Source organism: Coregonus lavaretus (genome assembly GCF_964263955.1).
Source record: "Coregonus lavaretus genome assembly, chromosome: 13".
NCBI classification, from domain to species: Eukaryota; Metazoa; Chordata; class Actinopteri; order Salmoniformes; family Salmonidae; genus Coregonus; species Coregonus lavaretus.
Genome location: NC_140000.1, coordinates 17,391,295 through 17,412,919, shown reverse-complemented (window position 1 = coordinate 17,412,919; position 21,625 = coordinate 17,391,295). Strand labels below are relative to the sequence as shown.

The following is a 21,625-nucleotide window of genomic DNA, read 5'->3' as shown; positions in this document are numbered from 1 at the left end:
CGTCGTGTTTGGAGGACAAAGAATGCTGAGTTGCATCCAAAGAACACCATACCTACTGTGAAGTATGGGGGTGGAAACATCATGCTTTGGGGCTGTTTTTCTGCAAAGGGACCAGGACGACTGATCCGTGTAAAGGAACGAATGAATGGGGCCATGTATCGTGAGATTTTGAGTGAAAACCTCCTTCCATCAGCAAGGGCATTGAAGATGAAACGTGGCTGGGTCTTTCAGCATGACAATGATCCCAAACACACCGCCCGGGCAATGAAGGAGTGGCTTCGTAAGAAGCATTTCAAGGTCCTGGAGTGGCCTAGCCAGTCTCCTGATCTCAACCCCATAGAAAATCTTTGGAGGGAGTTGAAAGTCTGTGTTGCCCAGCGACAGCCCCAAAACATCACTGCTCTAGAGGAGATCTGCATGGAGGAATGGGCCAAAATACCAGCAACAGTGTGTGAAAACCTTGTGAAGACTTACAGAAAACATTTGACCTGTGTCATTGCCAACAAAGGGTATATAACAAAGTATTGAGAAACTTTTGTTATTGACCAAATACTTATTTTCCACCATAATTTGCAAATAAATTCATTAAAAATCCTACAATGTGATTTTCTGGATTTTTTTTCTCTCATTTTGTCTGTCATAGTTGACGTGTACCTATGATGAAAATTACAGGCCTCTCTGATCTTTTTAAGTGGGAGAACTTGCACAATTGGTGGCTGACTAAATACTTTTTTTCCCCACTGTATAATCTTCCCAAGATAGGGGTGGCTCCCTCTACTGTCCAATCCCCTGTCTACAACACACAGACTTCTCTGTCCTATCCGGGGTGTCACATTAAAACCATTCCCTCTGACACTAAAATAAACATCCTCTCCGGTTCCACTTAAACATTAACAACGTCATAATCTTAATACACTACAAGTACTTTCAAGTATTTTTACTTAAGTATTTTACACCACTGAAGGTTAACCACCACTGATAAAACAAAAAGACTGCAGGCAAAACAAATATGTCATGATATCATAATAACTCATGGTGAGATGAAGGAAAAAACAACAACTACAAAAGAACTCTGAGAGCCTGGGTTTCTATTCACCTGGAGATTGTTACAGACAGACGCTGCATCACACAGACGCTAGTCACTGAACCTAACCCATCTGTGTTATGTGGGCAGCTTGTCTCTCCCTTTTCTGTTTCCCTTCCTCCTTGTTTTGTCCCCTCTTTGTCTGTTGTATCGGTATGTGTGTTTGTCCCCATTATGTGGGTGTGTCTGGAGTGGATCGGGGGGCGTGCTCAGGATCTGCCTCTCCTGTGCAGCTGCGGGTTGTTTCCAGTGACTCCTGCCTACGCAGCTGCATCCTATTCTCTCATCAACCTGCACTACTAATTCCTGGGCATGGCTCTCCACCGGCGCCAGATCGTTGTTCTTACTAGAGCGTTAACTTGGCTCACCAGTAAAGTTAAATTGTCTTTGTCTTCAGCCTGGCTTTTTACTCTCCTTAACCTGTCGTTTGTTTTGTCTTCAGTTCAGACATACCTCCCAACCTGCCTGCCTGCCTTCCTGCCTGCCTGCCTGCCTGCCTCAGCCTCTCCTTCCTCCGGAGCCGACTAGCCCACTCTGTTCCTTTTCTTCAGTTGTTTTTTGGACTAAGACAAATTGAACTTTTATTAAAATAATTTTTGTTTCTTCCACTCCCTTAGTCGTGTTTTGTTTCTCTGAGTGCTGGGTTTAACCATAGCGTAACAATCTGGCCCTGTACTGTGGCTGGTGGCGCTTCAATAAAGAGCACTCACTCAATCAGAACACTCCTCAACATTACCCTAACGTTGTCACAATCCTACCGGAAAGATCAGCAGTATCTATGCTGCAGTAGTCTATGTGCCGGTGGGCTAGGATCAGTCAGTTATATCTGGTGTTATTCTCCTGTCTTATCCGGTGTCCTGTGTGAATTTAAGTATGCTCCCTCTAATTCTCTCTCTCTCCCTCTCTCCCTCCCATCCCGGAGGACCTGAGCCCAAGGATCATGCCTCAGGACTACCTGGCCTGATGACTCCTTGCTGTCCCCAGTCCACCTGGTCGTGCTGCTGCTCCAGTTTCCACTCTTCTGCCTGCGGCTATGGAACCCTGACCTGTTCACCGGACGTGCTGCCTTGTCCCAGACCTTCTGTTTTCAACTCTCTCTCTACCGCACCTGCTATTTCAACCTCTAAATGCCCGGCTATGAAAAGACAAGTGACATTTACTCCTGATGTACTGACCTGTTGCAACCTCTACAACCATTGTGATTATTATTTAACCCTGCTGGTCATCTATGAACGTTTGAACATCTTGGAGAAAAATCTGGCCTTAATGGCCATGTACTGTTATAATCTCCACCCGGCCACCCCTCAGAGCCTGGTTCCTCTCTAGGTTTCTTCCTAGGTTTCTGCCTTTCTAGGGAGTTTTTACTAGCCACCATGCTTCTACATCTGCATTGCTTGCTGTTTTGGGTTTTAGGCTGGGTTTCTGTATAGCACTTTGTGACATCTTCTGATGTAAAAAGGGCTTTATGAATAAAATGTGATTGATTGATTGATTGATTGATTGATAAGCCTGGCTGAATGCTATGCTGATTTACGCAGCAAGTTACATGCAGTGCCATCCAACACTATGTATCTACATTACTGCAGTCAGTTTGATGCAACTGGTGTCCTGAATGTTATTCTAACGTTAATATTGCAGCCAGGGCTAAGCAGTGGAGAGGAGCACATAATAATAATTACAGTTTTTGACCATCTCTCCCTCAAATGAGCAGAAAGATATTTCAACAGAATAAATAAGATTAGGAATCTCCAGGTCAACCATAGTCCATTTCCTAATTGAAGAGAGACCCCAGAAAAAGAGATGTGTAGCTGCTTTCCAAAGTAAATAATAATATGTCACTGGAATATACACATGATTATCATCTTGACACAATGTACTGTACATCCTCCACTGAAAACAGTACAACTACATTGAAGGGACGAAGCTGTTTGCTGCTTATTTTTATGAGCTCTCACTACTACAGTAGATGCAGGATATATTTCCATCCAAACTGTGACCATGATAATTATACTGTAGGTGAGAGTATTGAGCTAATTGAGTGCCTGGGTGATCCCATGCCGTGACTCAACTCTCCCAGGGTGTCTCAGGGGGAGTGGGATATGCAAAAAAAACACATTTCCATTTCACCACACAATGAATAGGTTACACACTTTTACATTTGTGAAACAGGACAAATATAAGCACCCCTATTTGACCTTTGAACAGTTATTATTACATAGCCCATATGAGGGTTATTACTTACCATAAGTACAACATTGAAGCACCCTCTAGAATAACTATTTCTGTAATTTGTATTTGATGTATGTATTCTACTGTGGATTAACTAATAAAGGGGGCAAAGACAAACGGTGGCATGTCTTGTGAAATCAATGTGTTGATGATGAAGGAGTGGCAAACAGGAGACAATCAATTTATCTCTGAAATGTCAAGCTTAAACATTGTGACTCAATAAACACTTAAGTTTTATCCGAGTGTTAAAAGACCCAAGTGTTAAAAAACCACTTGGGTATTGTGAGAACAGTTCCGGAAAAGAGGTGTCAGAACACTTGTGTCTTTCACCTTCAACAATAAATGTTTATAATGTACTTCAGATAGAGATCAGCTGTGACTTATATTTGTGTGACTGTCTGTCTGTCACTTTAAGATGGAGGCAAGTGAGTCAGCCAGCGTAGCTGTCTGTCAGAGAGAGTTAGCTGGAATGGGAGGGGGCAGGGTTATGCATACATTAAATGAGATTAGGAGGAAGCAACAGGTGTGTTTTTACTGAAGATGCTGACAGGTCACTGTGTCAGTCTGCTAGAGGAGCTTACAGAGTGAGAGACGGAGAGAGAGACAGAGAGACAGAGAGAGAGAGACAGCGACAGAGACGGACACAGTCAGGGAGGGAGAGAGGGAGTGGGAGAGAAACTGCAAAGGAGAGACACCGAAATTGAGAATTGGACAGTACCACCAGAGAGAAATGATGGCACCCATGGGTGATGTTCTCCACCTGTTAGTCATCCTGTTCTTGACGGAGATAGTCAATGCCAAAGTTGAAGACTTCAAAGCAGCAGGAGCTACAGCACCAGGAGATATCATCATTGGAGGGCTGTTTTCCATCCATGAGGGCGTAAAGAAATCCCCCGACCGCTCAGCACCCCATGCATCACAGTGCGTCAAGTGAGTGCCAAAATAAGATTGGGTGTTGTAAAGAGATTTTGAAAGAGTCTGTCTGTCTGTCTCTCACTCTCTCTCCCTCTGTAAAATGTCACATTTATATGCAATTATATCTAAAATAGAGGAGAACATTTGTATTTTTTCAGTTTTTGGGGCCATCAATTAGGTAGCTAGTAATGAGATTGTTTTCTCATTCTCCATGGTAATTTTCTGTCTGTCAATATTTGGAGGAAAAAATCCCAGTGGATTGCATGATTGTGCATCCCTCTGATGTTTGAAAGCAATTTTCAAGGGTGGATAACACTTTTACATGATCTGATGCTGTCAGAGGGTTCAAACTTTGTCAGAATGTTCCTACAACCTCTTCTGTTAATTGCATGCAGTTGTACAATGTTTTCTCTAATATACTTGGATTTATGACAATTTCAAACTATACGTCTTAGGTAACATAGAGGCCCTGTTGGATGTACCAAAAATACATATAATTTCATTCTAATGCTTTATCTGTTGTAGGAATGTATTCACTTTTTGTAGGAAATGACTAGACACATTCCATGTTCATAGCAACAACTGTAGAAATAAGTTACACACTCCCAAAAAAATAGGGCCTCTTTGAAACCATAACCCTAACCCTGTTATATAAAATAATGTTGATGGCTATTTTAGAACATGCTATTACATAGAATGTGAAGTGTGAATGACAACTACACATTTTTTTGTGTGTTCAGATAATCATGGATTTACATCCCAAGAGGGCCTTTTTAAGACCGCTCTTTACCCAACCCTAACCTTGTTTTACAAAATGAACTCAAACTATATCTTAACAGTATCATTCTAGTATAATGTTTATGTATATTTTAGAAAATGCTATTACATAGTATGTGAAGTGGGAATGACAACTTTAAAAAATATATATTTTCAGATAGTAATGCATCAATAGGGCGTCTTTGAAACTTCTCTTAATCTCTTAACCCTAACTATAACTAGCCCTGACTGCACAAAGCAGACAATGCTGCAAAATGAACAATAGGTAACGTTCCGAAACATTTTCACTTAGGAACTACATGTGGAATTTTAAGGTTATTGCTACGGCAAATTGCCCTTCAAAATGTTCCATTCAATGTTCAATTTGTTTTAACGGCCGTGTTTGCTTAGTAAGGGGTCAGGGGTCATTCCATACGGACAAATTGAACATTTTGAAGGGCCATTTGCCGTTTCAGTAACCTAAAATGTCACAATGCTGTTATAAGTTATAGATGAAAGTGTGGAATTGCTTACTGAAAAGGGTTCAGCATGTAGAGGATTTAGTGAGAAAGTTACAGGCACACAAATACCCCCCTAAAAAATGCTAGCCTCCCCTGTTATTGTAATGGTTAGCATGTCTTGGGGGTATGATTTTGTGCGTCTGTAACTTTCTCACTTATCTTTATTCACGATTGATGCAGGAGGATGCGTCATCATGGTAGAATACACATGAATGTAGAAGTGTTTAGAAACATATTCTTATTGACCAAAAATGTGACTGAAAAATGACACAATACATTATTTACCATTTCTATTGAGCACAAAATAATCTGAAACACAACCAAAACAAACAGCAAATGCATCCAACAAGTTTGTAGAGTCAGAAGCTTCATGCAATCATTGCGTGCTAGGAATATGGGACCAAATACTGAACTTTTGACTACTTCAATACACATTGTCCCAATACTTTTGGTCCCCTAAAATGATGGGACTATGTACAAAAAGTGCTGTAATTTCTATATGGTTCACCGGATATGGATGAAAATACCCTCAAATTAAAGCTGCACTTTGACCCCACGGTCTTTGTATATTTTCCAAAGTTCTGGAATACAGAGAAAAAACAATAAAACATTTGTTACTGTCCCAATACCTTTGGAGCTCACTGTATCTTGAGCTTGGAAAGAGATACAGTTAAGCTACTTTAAACACAATTTCAGGACTACGTCCCAGTTGACATATCCTAAGCACATGTCTCTACTACTAAGACTTCATATTTTACACAGAGGTCAGTGGTCGTTCCATACGGATGAACGGAACATTTTGAAGGGCCATTTGCCAAATCAATAACATTTATTTACTTAAATGACGGTTTTCTAGCATTAATGGTTCACAGGGGGACATGGGATGTGCAAATAGATGTCACGTTCGTTGAAGGACGGGTCAGACCAAGGCGCAGCGTGAAATGCATACATGTTTATTACAACGATAAACACACGAACAAAACAACGTAACGTGAAGTCCTCAGGCTAAACACAAAACAAGCCTCTACACGGAACAAGATCCCACAACTAATGATAACAAACAGGCTACTAAAGTATGATCCCCAATCAGAGACAACGAGCAACAGCTGCCTCTGATTGGGAATCACACCCGGCCAAACATAGAAACACACAACATAGAATGCAAACATAGAAATACTAACATAGATATCCACACCCTGACTCAACATACAAGAGTCCCATAAGTCAGGGCGTGACAATAGACATGAATAGATAAGTCACGTTACAAGGAAGCGCTTTTGGTGAAAATGTTACAAGAGAACGCATAGTGTAAGGAGGCCCTATAATATTAAAAGTATCAAAGAGGTATCAAGAGGTATCAAGTAGCAGAGAGGCCCTATCATGGTAGCAGGGAGGCCCTGTCCGTATCATAGAGGACCTAAAGGTATCAAAGAGGCCATATTTCAGGTTGCATAGAGGCCTTTACAGATCTCTCTCTCTCTATCAAGTTAAGCAAGTTTTGCTATAAATGAACTAAACTAAATTATCTCTCTCGCTAGCTGTGTGTGTATGTGTATGTGTGTGTGTAGGTGTGTGTGTGTATGTTTGTGTGTATGTGTGTGTGTGTGTGTGTGTGTGTGTGTGTGTGTGTGTGGTGTGTGTGATTCTGTCCACATGTATGACTAAGTGTGCGTGAGAGAGAGTTGATTTGCTCTGACAGGTTAACCACAGACAGTGTGATGATCCAACTACGCATTTTGTAAAGTACCAGTCAAAAGTTTGGACACACCTACAATGGCTTGCAAAAGTATTCACTCATTTGGCATTTTTCCTATTTTGTTGCCTTACAACCTGGAATTAAAATTGATATTTTGGGGGTTTGTACCATTTGATTTACACAACATGCCTACCACATTGAAGATGCAAAATATTTTTTATTGTGAAATAAACAAGAAATAAGACCAAAATACTTGTTGAGCCACCTTTTGCAGCAATTACAGCTGCAAGTCTCTTGGGGTATGTCTCTATAAGCTTGGCACATCTAGCCACTGGGACTTTTGTCCATTCTTCAAGGCAAAAGTGCTCCAGCTCCTTCAAGTTGGATGGGTTCTGCTGGTGTACAGCAATCTTTAAGTCATACCACAGATTCTCAATTGGATTGAGGTCTGGGCTTTGACTAGGCCATTTCAAGACATTTCAATGTTTCCCCTTAAACCACTCGAGTGTTGCTTTAGCAGTACGCTTAGGGTCATTGTCCTGCTGGAAGGTGAACCTCTGTCCCAGTCTCAAAATTCTGGAAGACTGAAACAGGTTTCCTTCAAGAATTTCCCAGTATTTAGCGCCATCCATCATAACTTCAATTCTGAACAGTTTCCCAGTCCCTACCGATGAAAAATATCCCCACAGCATGATGCTGCCACCACCATGCTTCACTGTGGGGATGGTGTTATCTAGGTGATGAGAGGTGTTGGGTTTGCGCCAGACATAGCGTTTTCCTTGATGGCCAAAAAGCTCAATTTTAGTCCCATCTGACCAGTGTACCTTCTTCCATATGTTTGGGGAGTCTCCCACATGCCTTTTGGCGAACACCAAACGTGTTTGCTTATTTATTTCTTCATGCAATGGCTTTTTTCTGGCCACTCTTCCGTAAAGCCCAGCTCTGTGGAGTGTATGGCTTAAAGTGGTCCTATGGACAGATACTCCAATCTCCGCTGTGGAGCATTGCAGCTCCTTCAGGGTTATCTTTGGTCTCTTTGATGCCTCTCTGATTTATTTTTTTATTTTTTTTATTTTATTTCACCTTTATTTAACCAGGTAAGCCAGTTGAGAACAGGTTCTCATTTACAACTGCGACCTGGCCAAGATAAAGCATAGTAGTGCAATAAAACAACAACACAGAGTTACATATGGGGTAAAAAAACATAAAGTCAGAAATACAACAGAAAATATATATACAGTGTGTGCAAATGTAGCAAGTTATGGAGGTAAGGCAATAAATAGGCTATAGTGCAGAATAATTACAATAGTATTAACACTGGAATGCTAGATGTGCAAGAGATTATGTGCAAATAGAGATACTGGGGTGCAAATGAGCAAAATAAATAACAATATAGGGATGAGGTAGTTGGGTGGGCTAATTTCAGATGGGCTGTGTACAGGTGCAGTGATCGGTAAGGTGCTCTGACAACTGATGCTTAAAGTTATTGAGGGAGATAAGAGTCTCCAGCTTCAGAGATTTTTGCAATTCGTTCCAGTCAATGGCAGCAGAGAACTGGAAGGAATGGCGGCCAAAGGAGGTGTTGGCTTTGGGAATGACCAGTGAGATATACCTGCTGGAGCGCAGACTACGGGTGGGTGCTGCTATGGTGACCAATGAGCTAAGATAAGGCGGGGATTTGCCTAGCAGTGATTTATAGATGGCCTGGAGCCAGTGGGTTTGACGACGAACATGTAGTGAGGACCAGCCAACAAGAGCGTACAGGTCACAGTGGTGGGTAGTGTATGGGGCTTTGGAGACAAAACGGATGGCACTGTGATAGACTACATCCAATTTGCTGAGTAGAGTGTTGGAGGCTATTTTGTAAATGACATCGCCGAAGTCAAGGATCGGTAGGATAGTCAGTTTTACGAGGGCATGTTTGGCAGCATGAGTGAAGGAGGCTTTGTTGCGAAATAGGAAGCCGATTCTAGATTTAACTTTGGATTGGAGATTCTTTATGTGAGTCTGGAAGTTGAGTTTACAGTCTAACCAGACACCTAGGTATTTGTAGTTGTCCACATACTCTAGGTCAGACCCGTCGAGAGTGGTGATTCTAGTCGGGTGGGCGGGTGCCAGCAGCGTTCAATTGAAAAGCATGCATTTAGTTTTACTAGTGTTTAAGAGCAGTTGGAGGCTACTGAAGGATTGTTGTATGGCATTGAAGCTCGTTTGGAGGTTTGTTAACACAGTGTCCAATGAAGGGCCAGATGTATACAAAATGGTGTCGTCTGCGTAGAGGTGGATCTGAGAGTCACCAGCAGCAAGAGCGACATCATTGATATACACGGAGAAAAGTGTCGGCCCAAGAATTGAACCCTGTGGCACCCCCATAGAGACTGCCATAGGTCCAGACAACAGGCCCTCCGATTTGACACACTGAACTCTATCTGAGAAGTAGTTGGTGAACCAGGCGAGGCAGTCATTTGAGAAACCAAGGCTATTTAGTCTGCCAATAAGAATGCGGTGGTTGACAGAGTCGAAAGCCTTGGCCAGGTCGATGAAGACGGCTGCACAGTACTGTCTATTATCAATCGCGGTTATAATATCGTTTAGGACCTTGAGCGTGGCTGAAGTGCACCCGTGACCAGCTCGGAAACCGGATTGCATAGCGGAGAAGGTACGGTGGTATTCGAAATGGTCAATTATCTGTTTGTTAACTTGGCTTTCGAATACTTTCGAAAGGCAGGGCAGGATGGATATAGGTCTGTAGCAATTTGGATCTAGAGTGTCACCCCCTTTGAAGAGGGGGATGACCGCGGCAGCTTTCCAATCTCTGGGGATCTCAGACGTTATGAAAGAGAGGTTGAACAGACTAGTAATAGGGGTAGCGACAATTTCGGCGGCTAGTTTTAGAAAGAAAGGGTCCAGATTGTCTAGCCCAGCTGATTTGTAGGGGTCCAGATTTTGCAGCGCTTTCAAAACATCAGCTGTCTGAATTTGTGTGAAGGAGAAGCGGGGGGGGCATGGGCAAGTTGCAGCAGAGGGTGCAGAGTTGGTGGCCGGGTTAGTGGTAGCCAGATGGAAAGCATGGCCAGCTGTAGCAAAATGCTTGTTGAAATTCTCGATTATTGTAGATTTATCGGTGGTGATAGTGTTTCCTAGCCTCAGTGCAGTGGGCAGCTGGGAGGAAGTGCTCTTATTCTCCATGGACTTTACAGTGTCCCAAAACCTTTTGGAGTTAGTGCTACAGGATGCAAATTTCTGTTTGAAAAAGTTAGCCTTTGCTTTCCTGACTGCTTGTGTATATTGGTTCCTAACTTCCCTGAAAAGTTGCATATCGCGGGGGCTATTTGATGCTAATGCTGTACGCCACAGGATGTTTTTGTGCTGGTCAAGGGCAGTCAAGTCTGAATGCCCTCCTTGCCTGGTCCATGGGTTTTGGTGGGCGGCCCTCTCTTGGCAGGTTTGTTGTGGTGCCATACTCTTTCCATTTTTTAATAATGGATTTAATGGTGCTCCGTGGGATGTTCAGAGTTTCTGATATATTTTTTTAACTCAACCCTGGTCTGTACTTGGGTCTCAACCCTGGTCTGTCCCTGACCTGTTTGGAGAGCTCCTTGGTCTTCATGGTGCCACATGCTTGGTGGTGCCCCTTGCTTAGTGGTGTTGCAGACTCTGGGGCCTTTCAGAACAGGTGTATATATACTGAGATCATGTGAAAGATCATGTGACACTTAAATTGCACACAGGTGGACTTTATTTAAATAATTATGTGACTTCTGAAGGTAATTGGTTGCACCAGATCTTATTTAGGGGCTTCATAACAAAGGGGGTGAATACATATGCACGTATCACTTTTCCGTTATATATTTTTTATACTTTTTTGAAACAAATTATTTTTTTAATTTCACTTCACCAATTTGGACTATTTTGTGTATGTCCATTACATGAAATCCAAATAAAAATCTATTTAAATTACAGGTTGTAATGCAAAAAATAGGAAAAACGCAAAGGGGAATGAATACTTTTGCAAAAAAAAATATATTTGCGATTCTTCAAATAGCCACCCTTGATGACAGCTTTGCACACTCTTGGCATTCTCTCAACCAGCTTCATGAGATAGTCACCTGGAATGCATTTCAATTAACAGGTGTGCCTTGTTAAAAGTTAATTTGTGGAATTTATTTCCTTCTTAATGTGTTTGAGACAATCAGTTGTGTTGTGACAAGGTAGGGGGGGGGGGGTATACAAAAGATAGCCCTATTTGGTAAAATACCAAGTCCATATTATGGCAAGAACAGCTCAAATAAGCAAAGAGAAACAACAGTCCATCATTACTTTAAGACATGAAGGTCAGTCAATCCGGAAAATGTCAAGAACTTTTAACGTTTCTTCAAGTGCAGTCACAAAAAACATCAAGTGCTGTGATGAAACTGGCTCTCATGAGGACCACCACAGGAATGGAAGACCCAGAGTTACCTCTGCTGCAGAGGATAAGTTCATTAGAGTTACCATCCTCAGAAATTGCAGCCCAAATAAATGCTTAAAAGAGTTCAAGTAACAGACACATCTCAACAGGAGACTGTGTGAATCAGGCCTTCATGGTCGAATTGCTGTAAAGAAACCACTAATAAAGGACACCAATAATAAGAAGAGACTTGCTTGGGCTAAGAAACACGAGCAATGGACATTAGACCGGTGGAAATGTGTCCTTTGGTCTGGTCCAAATTGGAGATTTTTGGTTCCAACCGCCGTGGCTTTGTGAGACGCGGTGTGGGTGAACGGATGATCTCCACATGTGTATTTCCCACCGTAAAGCATGGAGGAGGAGGTGTTATGGTGTGGGGGTGCTGTCTGTGAGTTATTTAGAATTGAAGGCACACTTAACCAGCATGGCTGCCACAGCATTCTGCAGTGATAGCCATCCCATCTGGTTTGGGCTTAGTGGGACTATCATTTGTTTTTCAACAGGACAATGACCCAACAAACATCCAGGCTGTGTAAGGGCTATTTTACCAAGAAGGAGAGTGATGGAGTGCTGCATCAGATGACCTGGCCTCCACAATCCCCCGACCTCAACCCAATTGAGATGGTTTGGGATGACTCGGACGGCAGAGTGAAGGAAAAGCAGCCAACAAGTGCTCAGCAGATGTGGGAACTCCTTCAAGACTGTTGGAAAAGCATTCCAGGTGAAGCTTGTTTAGAGAATGCCACCAGTGTGCAAAGCTGTCATCAAGGCAAAGGGTGGCTATTTGAAGAATCTCAAATATAACATACATTTTTATATGTTTAACACTTTTTTGGTTACTACATGATTCATGTTATTTCATAGTTTTGATGTCTTCACTATTACTCTATGATGTAGAAAATAGTAAAAATTTTGAAAAACCCTTGAATGAGTAGGTGTGTCCAAACATTTGACTGGTACTGTACCTTTCACAAACACACACACACACACACACACACACACACACACACACACACACACACACACACACAAATGCACACACACACACACAGGTTCAACATGAACGGGTTCACCCAGGCATTGGCTATGATCCACGCTGTAGAGTCGGCCAACAGATCCCCTGTCCTGACTACACTAGGGATCTCTCTGGGGTACCGTATCCACGACTCCTGCTCTGATGTCACCACTGCTCTGAGGGCCTCAGCTGACTTCACACAGGTAAAATCTCTTTAGCCAAAACGTTGGTCAAATCAATCCACAGCAAGGATAGACGACTGTGTGACCTCTTTTTCATGTGTATAGTTCATCTTCCATTAGCCAGCACCTCATATAAAGGGTGTACATTTTTTACTTCACACAGGAGCCAACCACGGACTGTAGGAGAGGGGCCAACACCTCTACCTGTCCCCCGCCTATCATGGCCGTCATAGGGGCCTCTTCCTCTGAGATTTCCATCTCCGTTGCCCGGCAGCTCAACCTAGAGCTCATTCCTCAGGTAAGCAGTCAAAACCCACCCACAGAGTGACGATTGATGGACAGTAACAAAAGGGTTGATAAAATAATGAATAACTGAGTTGTGTTGAGTTAATGGTGACAGTATTGAGCTACTTGACAGACAGCAATGACAGACAGCAATGATGATACAAATGAATGACAAAATCACTCCAACACAGGACCACTGGAAATTCATTCTCTCTTCGAATCATTACAGATCAGTTACGCCTCCACCGCCGTCATCCTGAGCGACAAGAACCGTTTCCCTACGTTCCTGAGGACCGTACCTAGCGACCTGTACCAGACGCAGGCCATGGTCCAGTTGCTTAGCGACAGCAAATGGACCTGGGTGGGCGTGATCACCACGGATGGAGACTACGGCCGCTCAGCCCTTGACAGCTTCGTCTCCCAGGCAACCGTCTCAGGGATCTGTGTGGCCTTCAAGGAGATCCTCCCTGATTCTCTAACCAGCCCTGACAGTGAATCAGCAGTCAGGCAAGCCGCTGCCACCCTCCGCCGGCACCCCAATGTCAAGGTGGTGGTGTCATTCGCCAAGCCTACTCAAATGATGTACCTATACCAGGAGCTGATTGGTCCGGGGTCGGGGCTGGGGGAGAGGGTGTGGGTGGCCAGTGACAGCTGGTCCTCGTCCAAAGAGGTCCTGGGAAAGATGGACCTCCCAGATATCGGCCATGTGGTGGGCTTCACCTTCAAAAGAGGGGACCTGGCTCCTTTCCATCACTACCTGATGAATCTGAGTGACAGCAATGATGTCATAGGAAACAACTCCTTCCTAAAGGAGTTCTACTCCCTGCCAAACGGGTCGGGAGACCCAGGGGTTGTGTCCTCTTCCACAGGCGCAGCAAAGATCCTGCTAAACAACTGCCATGCGGACATAGTCTTAAGTGTGGAGATGGCTGTCAGTGCCATCGCCCATGCAGTGGCTGATATCTGCAGCAAAAAGGACTGCAAGACAGCAGGCACTGTCCAACCCTGGAAGGTAGCTACTGCACAACTCCTCATGTCAGCACATCAAACTGTACTTATATACTGTATCTCATATAATATACACCGAATATACCAAACATGAGGAACACCTTCCTAATATTGAGTTGCACCTAAGAAAATCCTCTATTTGTTGGGGCATGGACATAGTGTCGAAAGTGGTCTAGAAGGATACTGGCCCATGTTGACTCCAATGCTTCCCACAGTTGTGTCAAGTTGGCTGGATGTCCATTGGGTGGTGGACCATTCTTGATACACACGGGAAACTATTGAGCGTGAAAAACCCAGCAGCGTTGCAGTTCTTGACACCTGGCACATACTGCCATATCCCGTTCAAAGCCACTTAATCGCACACATACACAATCCAAGTCTCAATTGTCTCAGGGTTAAAAATCATTCTTTAACCTATCTCCTCCTCTTCACCTACACTGATTGAAGAGGATTTAACAAGTGACATGGAAATAGCAGGTTTTCTTAATGTTTTGTGTACTCAGTGTATTTTGGATATGGCTTGAGTCTACGATATGTGAACATGCATATGAAAAATGCATTTGCATTTGTTTCAGGTGCTTGAAGCACTGAGGGGCAGTCGGTTTGAGCTGGAGGGGAAAAGCTACAGGTTTGACCCAAAAGGAGACATTAACCTGGGCTATGATGTAACCCTGTGGAGGTCTGTGAGAGGGGTCATCAACATCAGTGACATTATAGCTGAGTACCATCCAATCAACAACAGCTTCAGCTACACCAGCGGACACACCAAAGAAATCACTGACCTGAAGGTAAGGGTTAGGGTTAGGGTTAGGGTTGGGGTTAGGGTTAGGGTTAGGGTTAGGGTTAGGGTTAGGGTGAGGGTAAAGGTTGAGGGTGAGGGTTAGGGTTAAGGTTAGGTCTCACTCTCTTTCAGTCTGTTTGCTAGGCTGCCACACAAAGTACACATCCATATTAACCTATCTGTAGCGATTGATTGACGCAGAGAGTAAATCACGGAATAAATCGTTTAATCAATAACCAGAGGTACGCATCAATGCGTAATACACAACAGTGCAGACAAACGATGCACGGGGGAAAATAAGGCACACGGGTGAACAACACAGCGATACACAATAAATTCGAGCACCACCGAACTATAATCTCCTCTACAATAAACAATCACACAGAAAGACAAGGGGGCAGAGGGAACACTTATACAGGTACTGATGAGGGGATATGGACCAGGCATGTGTAATAAACAAGACAAAACAAATGGAATGATGAGATGAGGATGGCGACGGTGGAAATCCCGCAACAGGGAGGGATCGAGGATATCCCTCACCGGGACCCAGTACCGCTCCTCCGGACCGTACCCCTCCCGCTCCACGAGGTACTGAAGGCCCCCTACCTGATGCCTCGAATCCAGGATGGAACGGACGGAGTACACCGGGGCCACCTCGATGCCTCAGACTCCTGGAGCGGACCAGCCACCACCAGCCTGAGGAGAGACACATAGAACGAGGGGTTAATACGATAATCTGGAGGGAGTAGTAACCTATAGGTAACCTAATTTATTCTCCTCAGGACTTTGAATGGCCCCACAAACCGCAGGCTCAACTTCCGGCAGTGCAGGCAGAGGGGCAGATTCTGGGTCGAGAGCCAGACCCTATCACCCGGTACAAAGACCGGGGCCTCACTGCGGTGGCAGTCAGTGTTGGCCTTCTGGCGATGCACGGCGCGCTGGAGATGGACGTGAGCAGCGTTCCACGTCTCCTCCACGCGCCGAAACCAGTCATCCACCGCAGGAGCTTCGGTCTGGCTCTGATGCCACAGTGCCAGAACCGGCTGATAACCTAAAACAGTTTGAAATGGCGTGAGGTTAGTGGAGGAGTGGCGGAGAGAGTTCTGGGCATATTCTGCCCATGGCCAGAACACCGACCACTCCCCCGGCCGGTCCTGGCAGTAGGACCACAGGAACCTACCCACATCTTGATTCACCTGCCCATTAGACTCGGGGTGAAACCCAGAGGTCAGGCTGACCGAGACCCCCAGACGTTCCATGAAAGCCTTCCAGATCCTGGATGTAAACTGGGGACCCTGTTCAGACACTATGTCCTCTGGAACCCCATAGTGCCGCAATACATGAGTAAACAGGGCCTCCGCAGTCTGCTGGGCCGTGGGGAGAACGGGCAGAGGAAGGAGGCGGGAGGCTTTGGAAAAGCGGTCCACAACAACCAGGATGGTGGTGTTACCCTGAGAGAGGGGAAGATCAGTAAGAAAGTCAATACACAAGTGGGACCATGGCCGTTGTGGAACTGATAAGGGATGTAACTTACCCGCTGGGGGGGGCTTAGGTGCCTTACTCTGGGCGCACACTGAGCAGGAGGAGACATACACCCTCACATCCTTAGCCACGGTAGGACACCAGTACTTTCAGGTCAGGCAGCGCACTGTACGGCCAATACCTGGATGACCAGAGGAGTGGGACGTGTGTGCCCAATAGATCAGACGGTCACGGACAAGAGACGGCATGTACTGCAGTCCAGCTGGGCACTGAGGTGGCGATGGCTCTGTGCGGAACGCCCGCTCTATGTCCGCGTCCATCGCCCACACTACCGGCGCCACAATGCAGGAGGCCGGGAGTATGGAGGTGTTGTCTATGGGCCTCTCCTCTGTGTCGTACAGCAGTGACAGTGCGTCTGCCTTCATGTTCTTCGTACCTGGGATGTAAGACAGTGTAAAATCAAACCGGGTGAAGAATAGGGCCCACCTGGCCTGGCAAGTGTTCAGCCTCCTCGCTGCCTGGATGTACTCCAGGTTACGGTGGTCCGTCCAGACAAGGAAAGGGTGTTTTGCCCCCTCGAGCCAGTGCCTCCACACGATCAGGGCTCTGACAACAGCCAACAGCTCCCGATCACCAATGTCGTAGTTCTGCTCCGCCGGGCTGAGCTTCTTGGAGAAGAAGGCACAGGGGCGGAGCATGAGACAGTACAGCGCCTATCCCTACCTCGGACGCATCCACCTCCGCTACGAATGGTAGAGATGGATTGGGATGGGCCAGTACCGGGGATGAGGTGAACAGAACCCTCAGGTTGCTGAAGGCCCTGTCAGCCTCAGGAGACCAGCAGAGCCGGGACGGCCCACCCTTCAACAGAGAAGTGATGGGAGTTGCGACCTTGCCAAAGCCCCGGATAAACCTCTGATAGTAGTTGGCAAAGCCAATAAAGTGCTGTACCTCCTTTACCGTGGTTGGAATCGGCCAATTACGCATGGCTGAAATGCGATCTCCCTCCATCTCCAATCCCTGCCCGATGAGGTGGTAATTTGGTCGCCTGCGTTTTGGAAAACGTGTGCGCCATATCGAGGTATTCGGGGGGAATGCGCACGGTGGAGGTAGTGTCTGGATTTTCCACCATGGTTGCACCAACGGAAACAGCCAGACACCTACCCTGACACTCTCGCGACCACCCTGTGAGAACCTTCTGCGGCCATGAAAAGGTGGGGTTGTGTAGTGCTAACCAGGGAAGAACCAACACGACAGGGAAATCAGGAGACTCAATAATAAAAAAAAGTGACTTGCTCTCTATGGGTCTCTTGTGTAACCATCGTGACTGGTGCTGTAACCTCCCTAACGAACCCTGACCCTAATGGTCGACTGTCAAGTGATTGGATGGGTAGTGGAATGGATAGGGGAACCAATGTAATACATAGACTATGTGCTAACGACCTGTCCATAATGTTCCCAACTGCGCCTGAATCGACCAGCGCCTTACACTGGGGAACTACCGTGTAATCAGGGAAGTGGATTTGTAGGGTACAGTGCGCAGCAGAGGGCTCTGAATGAGTGTGGGTGTTCCTGCCTGCCGCCTCCAGACCCAAAAGAACATTGATGACAGCGTGCAGTAGAATTTCCTCTCGTGCCACAAGAGTGACAATGGCGCTGTCGTCCTCCGCCGCACCACCCAGCTCCATCATCTTGTGATCCGGGTTGGGGGGTGAAACGGGCAGGCGTCCTCTAGAAGCCAGCAGATTGTTCACCCGGATGGCCATGTCCACCAGTTAATTGAAGGACAACATGGTATCCCGGCAGGCTAGCTCCCTTTGGACGTCCTCTCGCAGGTGGCACCGGAAGTGATCGATGAGGGCCCGCTCGCTCCACCCAGACCCAGCCGCTAGAGTCCTGAACTCCAGGGCAAAGTCATGTGCGGTCCTCGTCCCCTGCCTCAAATGGACCAGCCGCACTCCCGCCTCTCTCCCTTCGGGAGGGTGATCGAAGACGGCCCAGAAGAGGCGAGTGAACTCCCCGTAGTTGTCCAACGCGGCTCATCCTTCACTCCAGACCGCGTTGGCTCACTCCAGGGCTTTGCCCGAGAGGCAGGAGACGAGGGCGGACACCTTCTCCCGCTCCGAGGGAGCCGGGCTGATGGTGGAGAAATAGAGGTCCAGCTGCAGGAGGAAACCCTGGCAGCGGGCTGCTGTCCCTTCGTACTCCCTCGGTCGGGAAAGGTGAATCCCTCTGGGTGCTGGGGTGTGGGTGGCTGGATCCGGTAGCTCAGCTGGTCCCGAAGGGTCGGGTCCTCTCCCCTCCGGGCGTTGGACAACCTGGAGAACCCGATCCATCGCTTCGCCCAAGCTGGCTAACATATTCGAATGCTCCCGGACCCGGTCCACGACTCCAGACATATTCCCGGTTCCTGCTGACTCCATGTATTCGGGTGTGTGATTCTGTAGCGGGTGAAAATAAGGCACACGGGTGAACAACCCAGTGATACACAATATAATCGAGCTCCACTGAGCTATAATCTCCTCTACAATAAACAATCACACACAAAGACATGGGGGCAGAGGGAACACTTATACAGGTACTGATGAGGGGATATGAATCAGGTGTGTGTAATAAACAAGACAAAACAAATAGAATGATGAGATGAGGAGCGGCAGTGGCTAGAAGGCTGGTGACGACGAACGCCGAAGCCTGCCCGAACAAGGAGAGGAGGCAGCTTCGGAGGAAGTCGTGACACTATCCCACTTGACATAGTGAGACACAAACACAAACATGTCGGTATGTCAAACAATCTACCTTTTCTTCCTCAAAGTGACTAAAGAAAACTAAACATACCTGTTTGAGAGACTTCTCAGACAAACTGGAAATCAAGTAAAGATGGAAATTAAATAATCAGTGAAACAATGAGCATTGTTTGAATATGAAAACCACATACCTTGGCACACACTGGGAGCACCTGTCTGTTATCACACATTTCTGTTAGATCTCAGTGATGCTCTAAAAACAAAACAAAAACAATACTCATAATTACCAGAGCATATAATCCCTGGTTGAATAGTTTGAATACACCAGGTCTATTGAACAAGTCGAGAGCTAGGTTAAACTGTGCCCTGGAAAGTGGCCGTACATGTATAGTCTAATTTGAATACTACTATTAATAGATTTCAGTCACAGTTTTTTTGGGTCAGCCATTTAAATTAGTGCATTGTTTCCCGATGCAGGATGTGGTGTCTGTGTGCTCGGCTAGCTGTGAACCTGGGAAGTTCAAGAAGACTGCTGAGGGTCAGCACACCTGCTGTTATGCATGTATCAACTGCACTGAGAACCACTACACCAACAACACTGGTTAGTTCTCCTGTACTGTCTCTCTATACACACCAGTGTACTCTAACTCTCCTCAGTTCACACAATCTTACAACACAGTCCTTATCCAACACTGTTAGTACTAGGCAGCAACACATATATTTCTAAATGCTAAACAGTTGTTCAAGCACTATCCTCCCTTCAAACCCTTTGTGTGCCTCTGTCTGCTCTCCAGACTTGGACCAGTGTCTGTCTTGTGACACAAAGAGAGAGTGGTCCTTGGAAGGGAGCTCTGGGTGTACCCATAAGACCCTGGAGTTCTTCTCCTGGCAGGATGGCTTTGCGGTGGTGCTGCTGGCGCTGGCGGCCCTGGGCATCATCCTAGTTCTCCTGGTGGGGGCGCTCTTCCTACACCACCACCAGACCCCTGTGGTGAAGGCTGCCGGGGGGCCTCTCTCCCAGCTCATCCTGCTCTCCCTAGTGGGAAGTTTTGTTAGCGCTGTGTTCTTCGTAGGTCATCCCAGCAGCCTCCAGTGTAAGGTATGTACGGTACACACAGTTTGGGAAACACTTCTGTAATGTACTGTCTGTGACATTGTCTGAATGTACCAGTGTCAGTTTGTGAATTCATGGTTTATTGTGTGTGTATTGTTCTGAACCTTTTGTAACTTTGTGGCAAGGAAATTAGTTTGTAGACGCAAAGCAAATGTAAATACAAAGAGATAATACAGTTCTGTCTCATTGTCTCATCTCTTCTCATCTCATTTTCAAGGTGCGTCAGGTGCTGTTTGGCCTCAGTTTCACCCTGTGTGTTTCCTGCATCCTGGTCAAGTCCCTGAAGATCCTGCTTGCCTTCCAGCTCAACCCTGATCTGAAGGATGTTCTCCGCCGCCTCTACCAACCCTACGCAATCATTTGTCTCTGTGTGGCCCTACAGGTTCTCACCTGCACCCTGTGGCTGGTCCTGCAGAGCCCCCGGGAGAAGGACACCGTCTTCGCCACCACTGTGCTGGCCGAGTGTGACGAGGGCTCCTACGTTGCATTTGGTGTGATGCTGGGCTACATTGCTCTCTTGGCGCTCGTCTGTTTCGCATGCGCGTTTAAAGGCCGCAAGCTGCCACAGAAGTTCAACGATGCCAGGTTCATCACCTTCAGCATGCTCCTCTACTTGATGTCCTGGGTGATCTTCGTGCCCATCTATGTGACCACCTCAGGGAAGTACCTGCCAGCGGTGGAGATGGTGGTCATCCTCATTTCCAACTACGGCGTCCTCAGCTGTCATTTCTTTCCCAAGTGCTACGTCATCCTCTTCAAGAAGGAGCACAACACCAAGAATGCCTTCATGAAGAATGTGTATGAGTATTCCAGAAAGGGCATTTCTGACTCTAGTGCCGTCTCTGAGACTTCAGTCTCTCAGACAGAAGGGAAGTGCACCAGTCACCCTTACTCCATCAGTTCACCTTCTTTCTTCATGTCTCCTCCACCAATAGAACCCACAGCATCTCAGAACTGGTGGTCCATTAGCCAGAACATTGACACTGCCACCCAGTGCACCGCAGTAGACCATGGAGTGTTTGTCACAGGTCAGCTGACCCGACCATACCATCTGAGGAGATGCATGAGCCTATGAGTGGACCACTGTCTGGGACTTTTACTTCTTATGGTACATAACACAGTGTGTCTCTATGTTTCTCTCATTGGTTTGACTGTTAAACATTTTGCGTAGTCTACTGGTAGTTTTTTGCCCAAGCGGGTTGTTGATTTTTACATTCAAGGCAATTTGGGTAACACTTTATTTGACATTGATATGGACAGTGTCATAAACAGGTATAAACTCTGTCATACGGTGTTATATTCATTTATCAATATTTGTATTGGTTAAGCATCAGTGATGTACAGGGTTGATTGATTTGTGAAC

At 45.9% G+C, this 21,625-nt stretch overlaps 1 protein-coding gene across 1 annotated transcript; it reads left to right on the top strand.

Annotated features, from left to right (window-relative positions):
- Positions 1-4,046: 4,046 nt before the first annotated feature.
- Positions 4,047-21,337, top strand: LOC311140166 (G-protein coupled receptor family C group 6 member A-like; the record flags this gene model as incomplete). Its single annotated transcript, XM_084175108.1, has 8 exons — positions 4,047-4,243; positions 12,704-12,869; positions 13,012-13,146; positions 13,363-14,145; positions 14,717-14,929; positions 19,626-19,749; positions 19,943-20,247; positions 20,480-21,337. 8 exons carry the CDS (start codon positions 4,047-4,049, stop codon positions 21,335-21,337), a joined length of 2,781 nt encoding a protein of 926 aa, XP_084031234.1.
- Between the last annotated feature and the right edge of the window lie 288 nt (positions 21,338-21,625).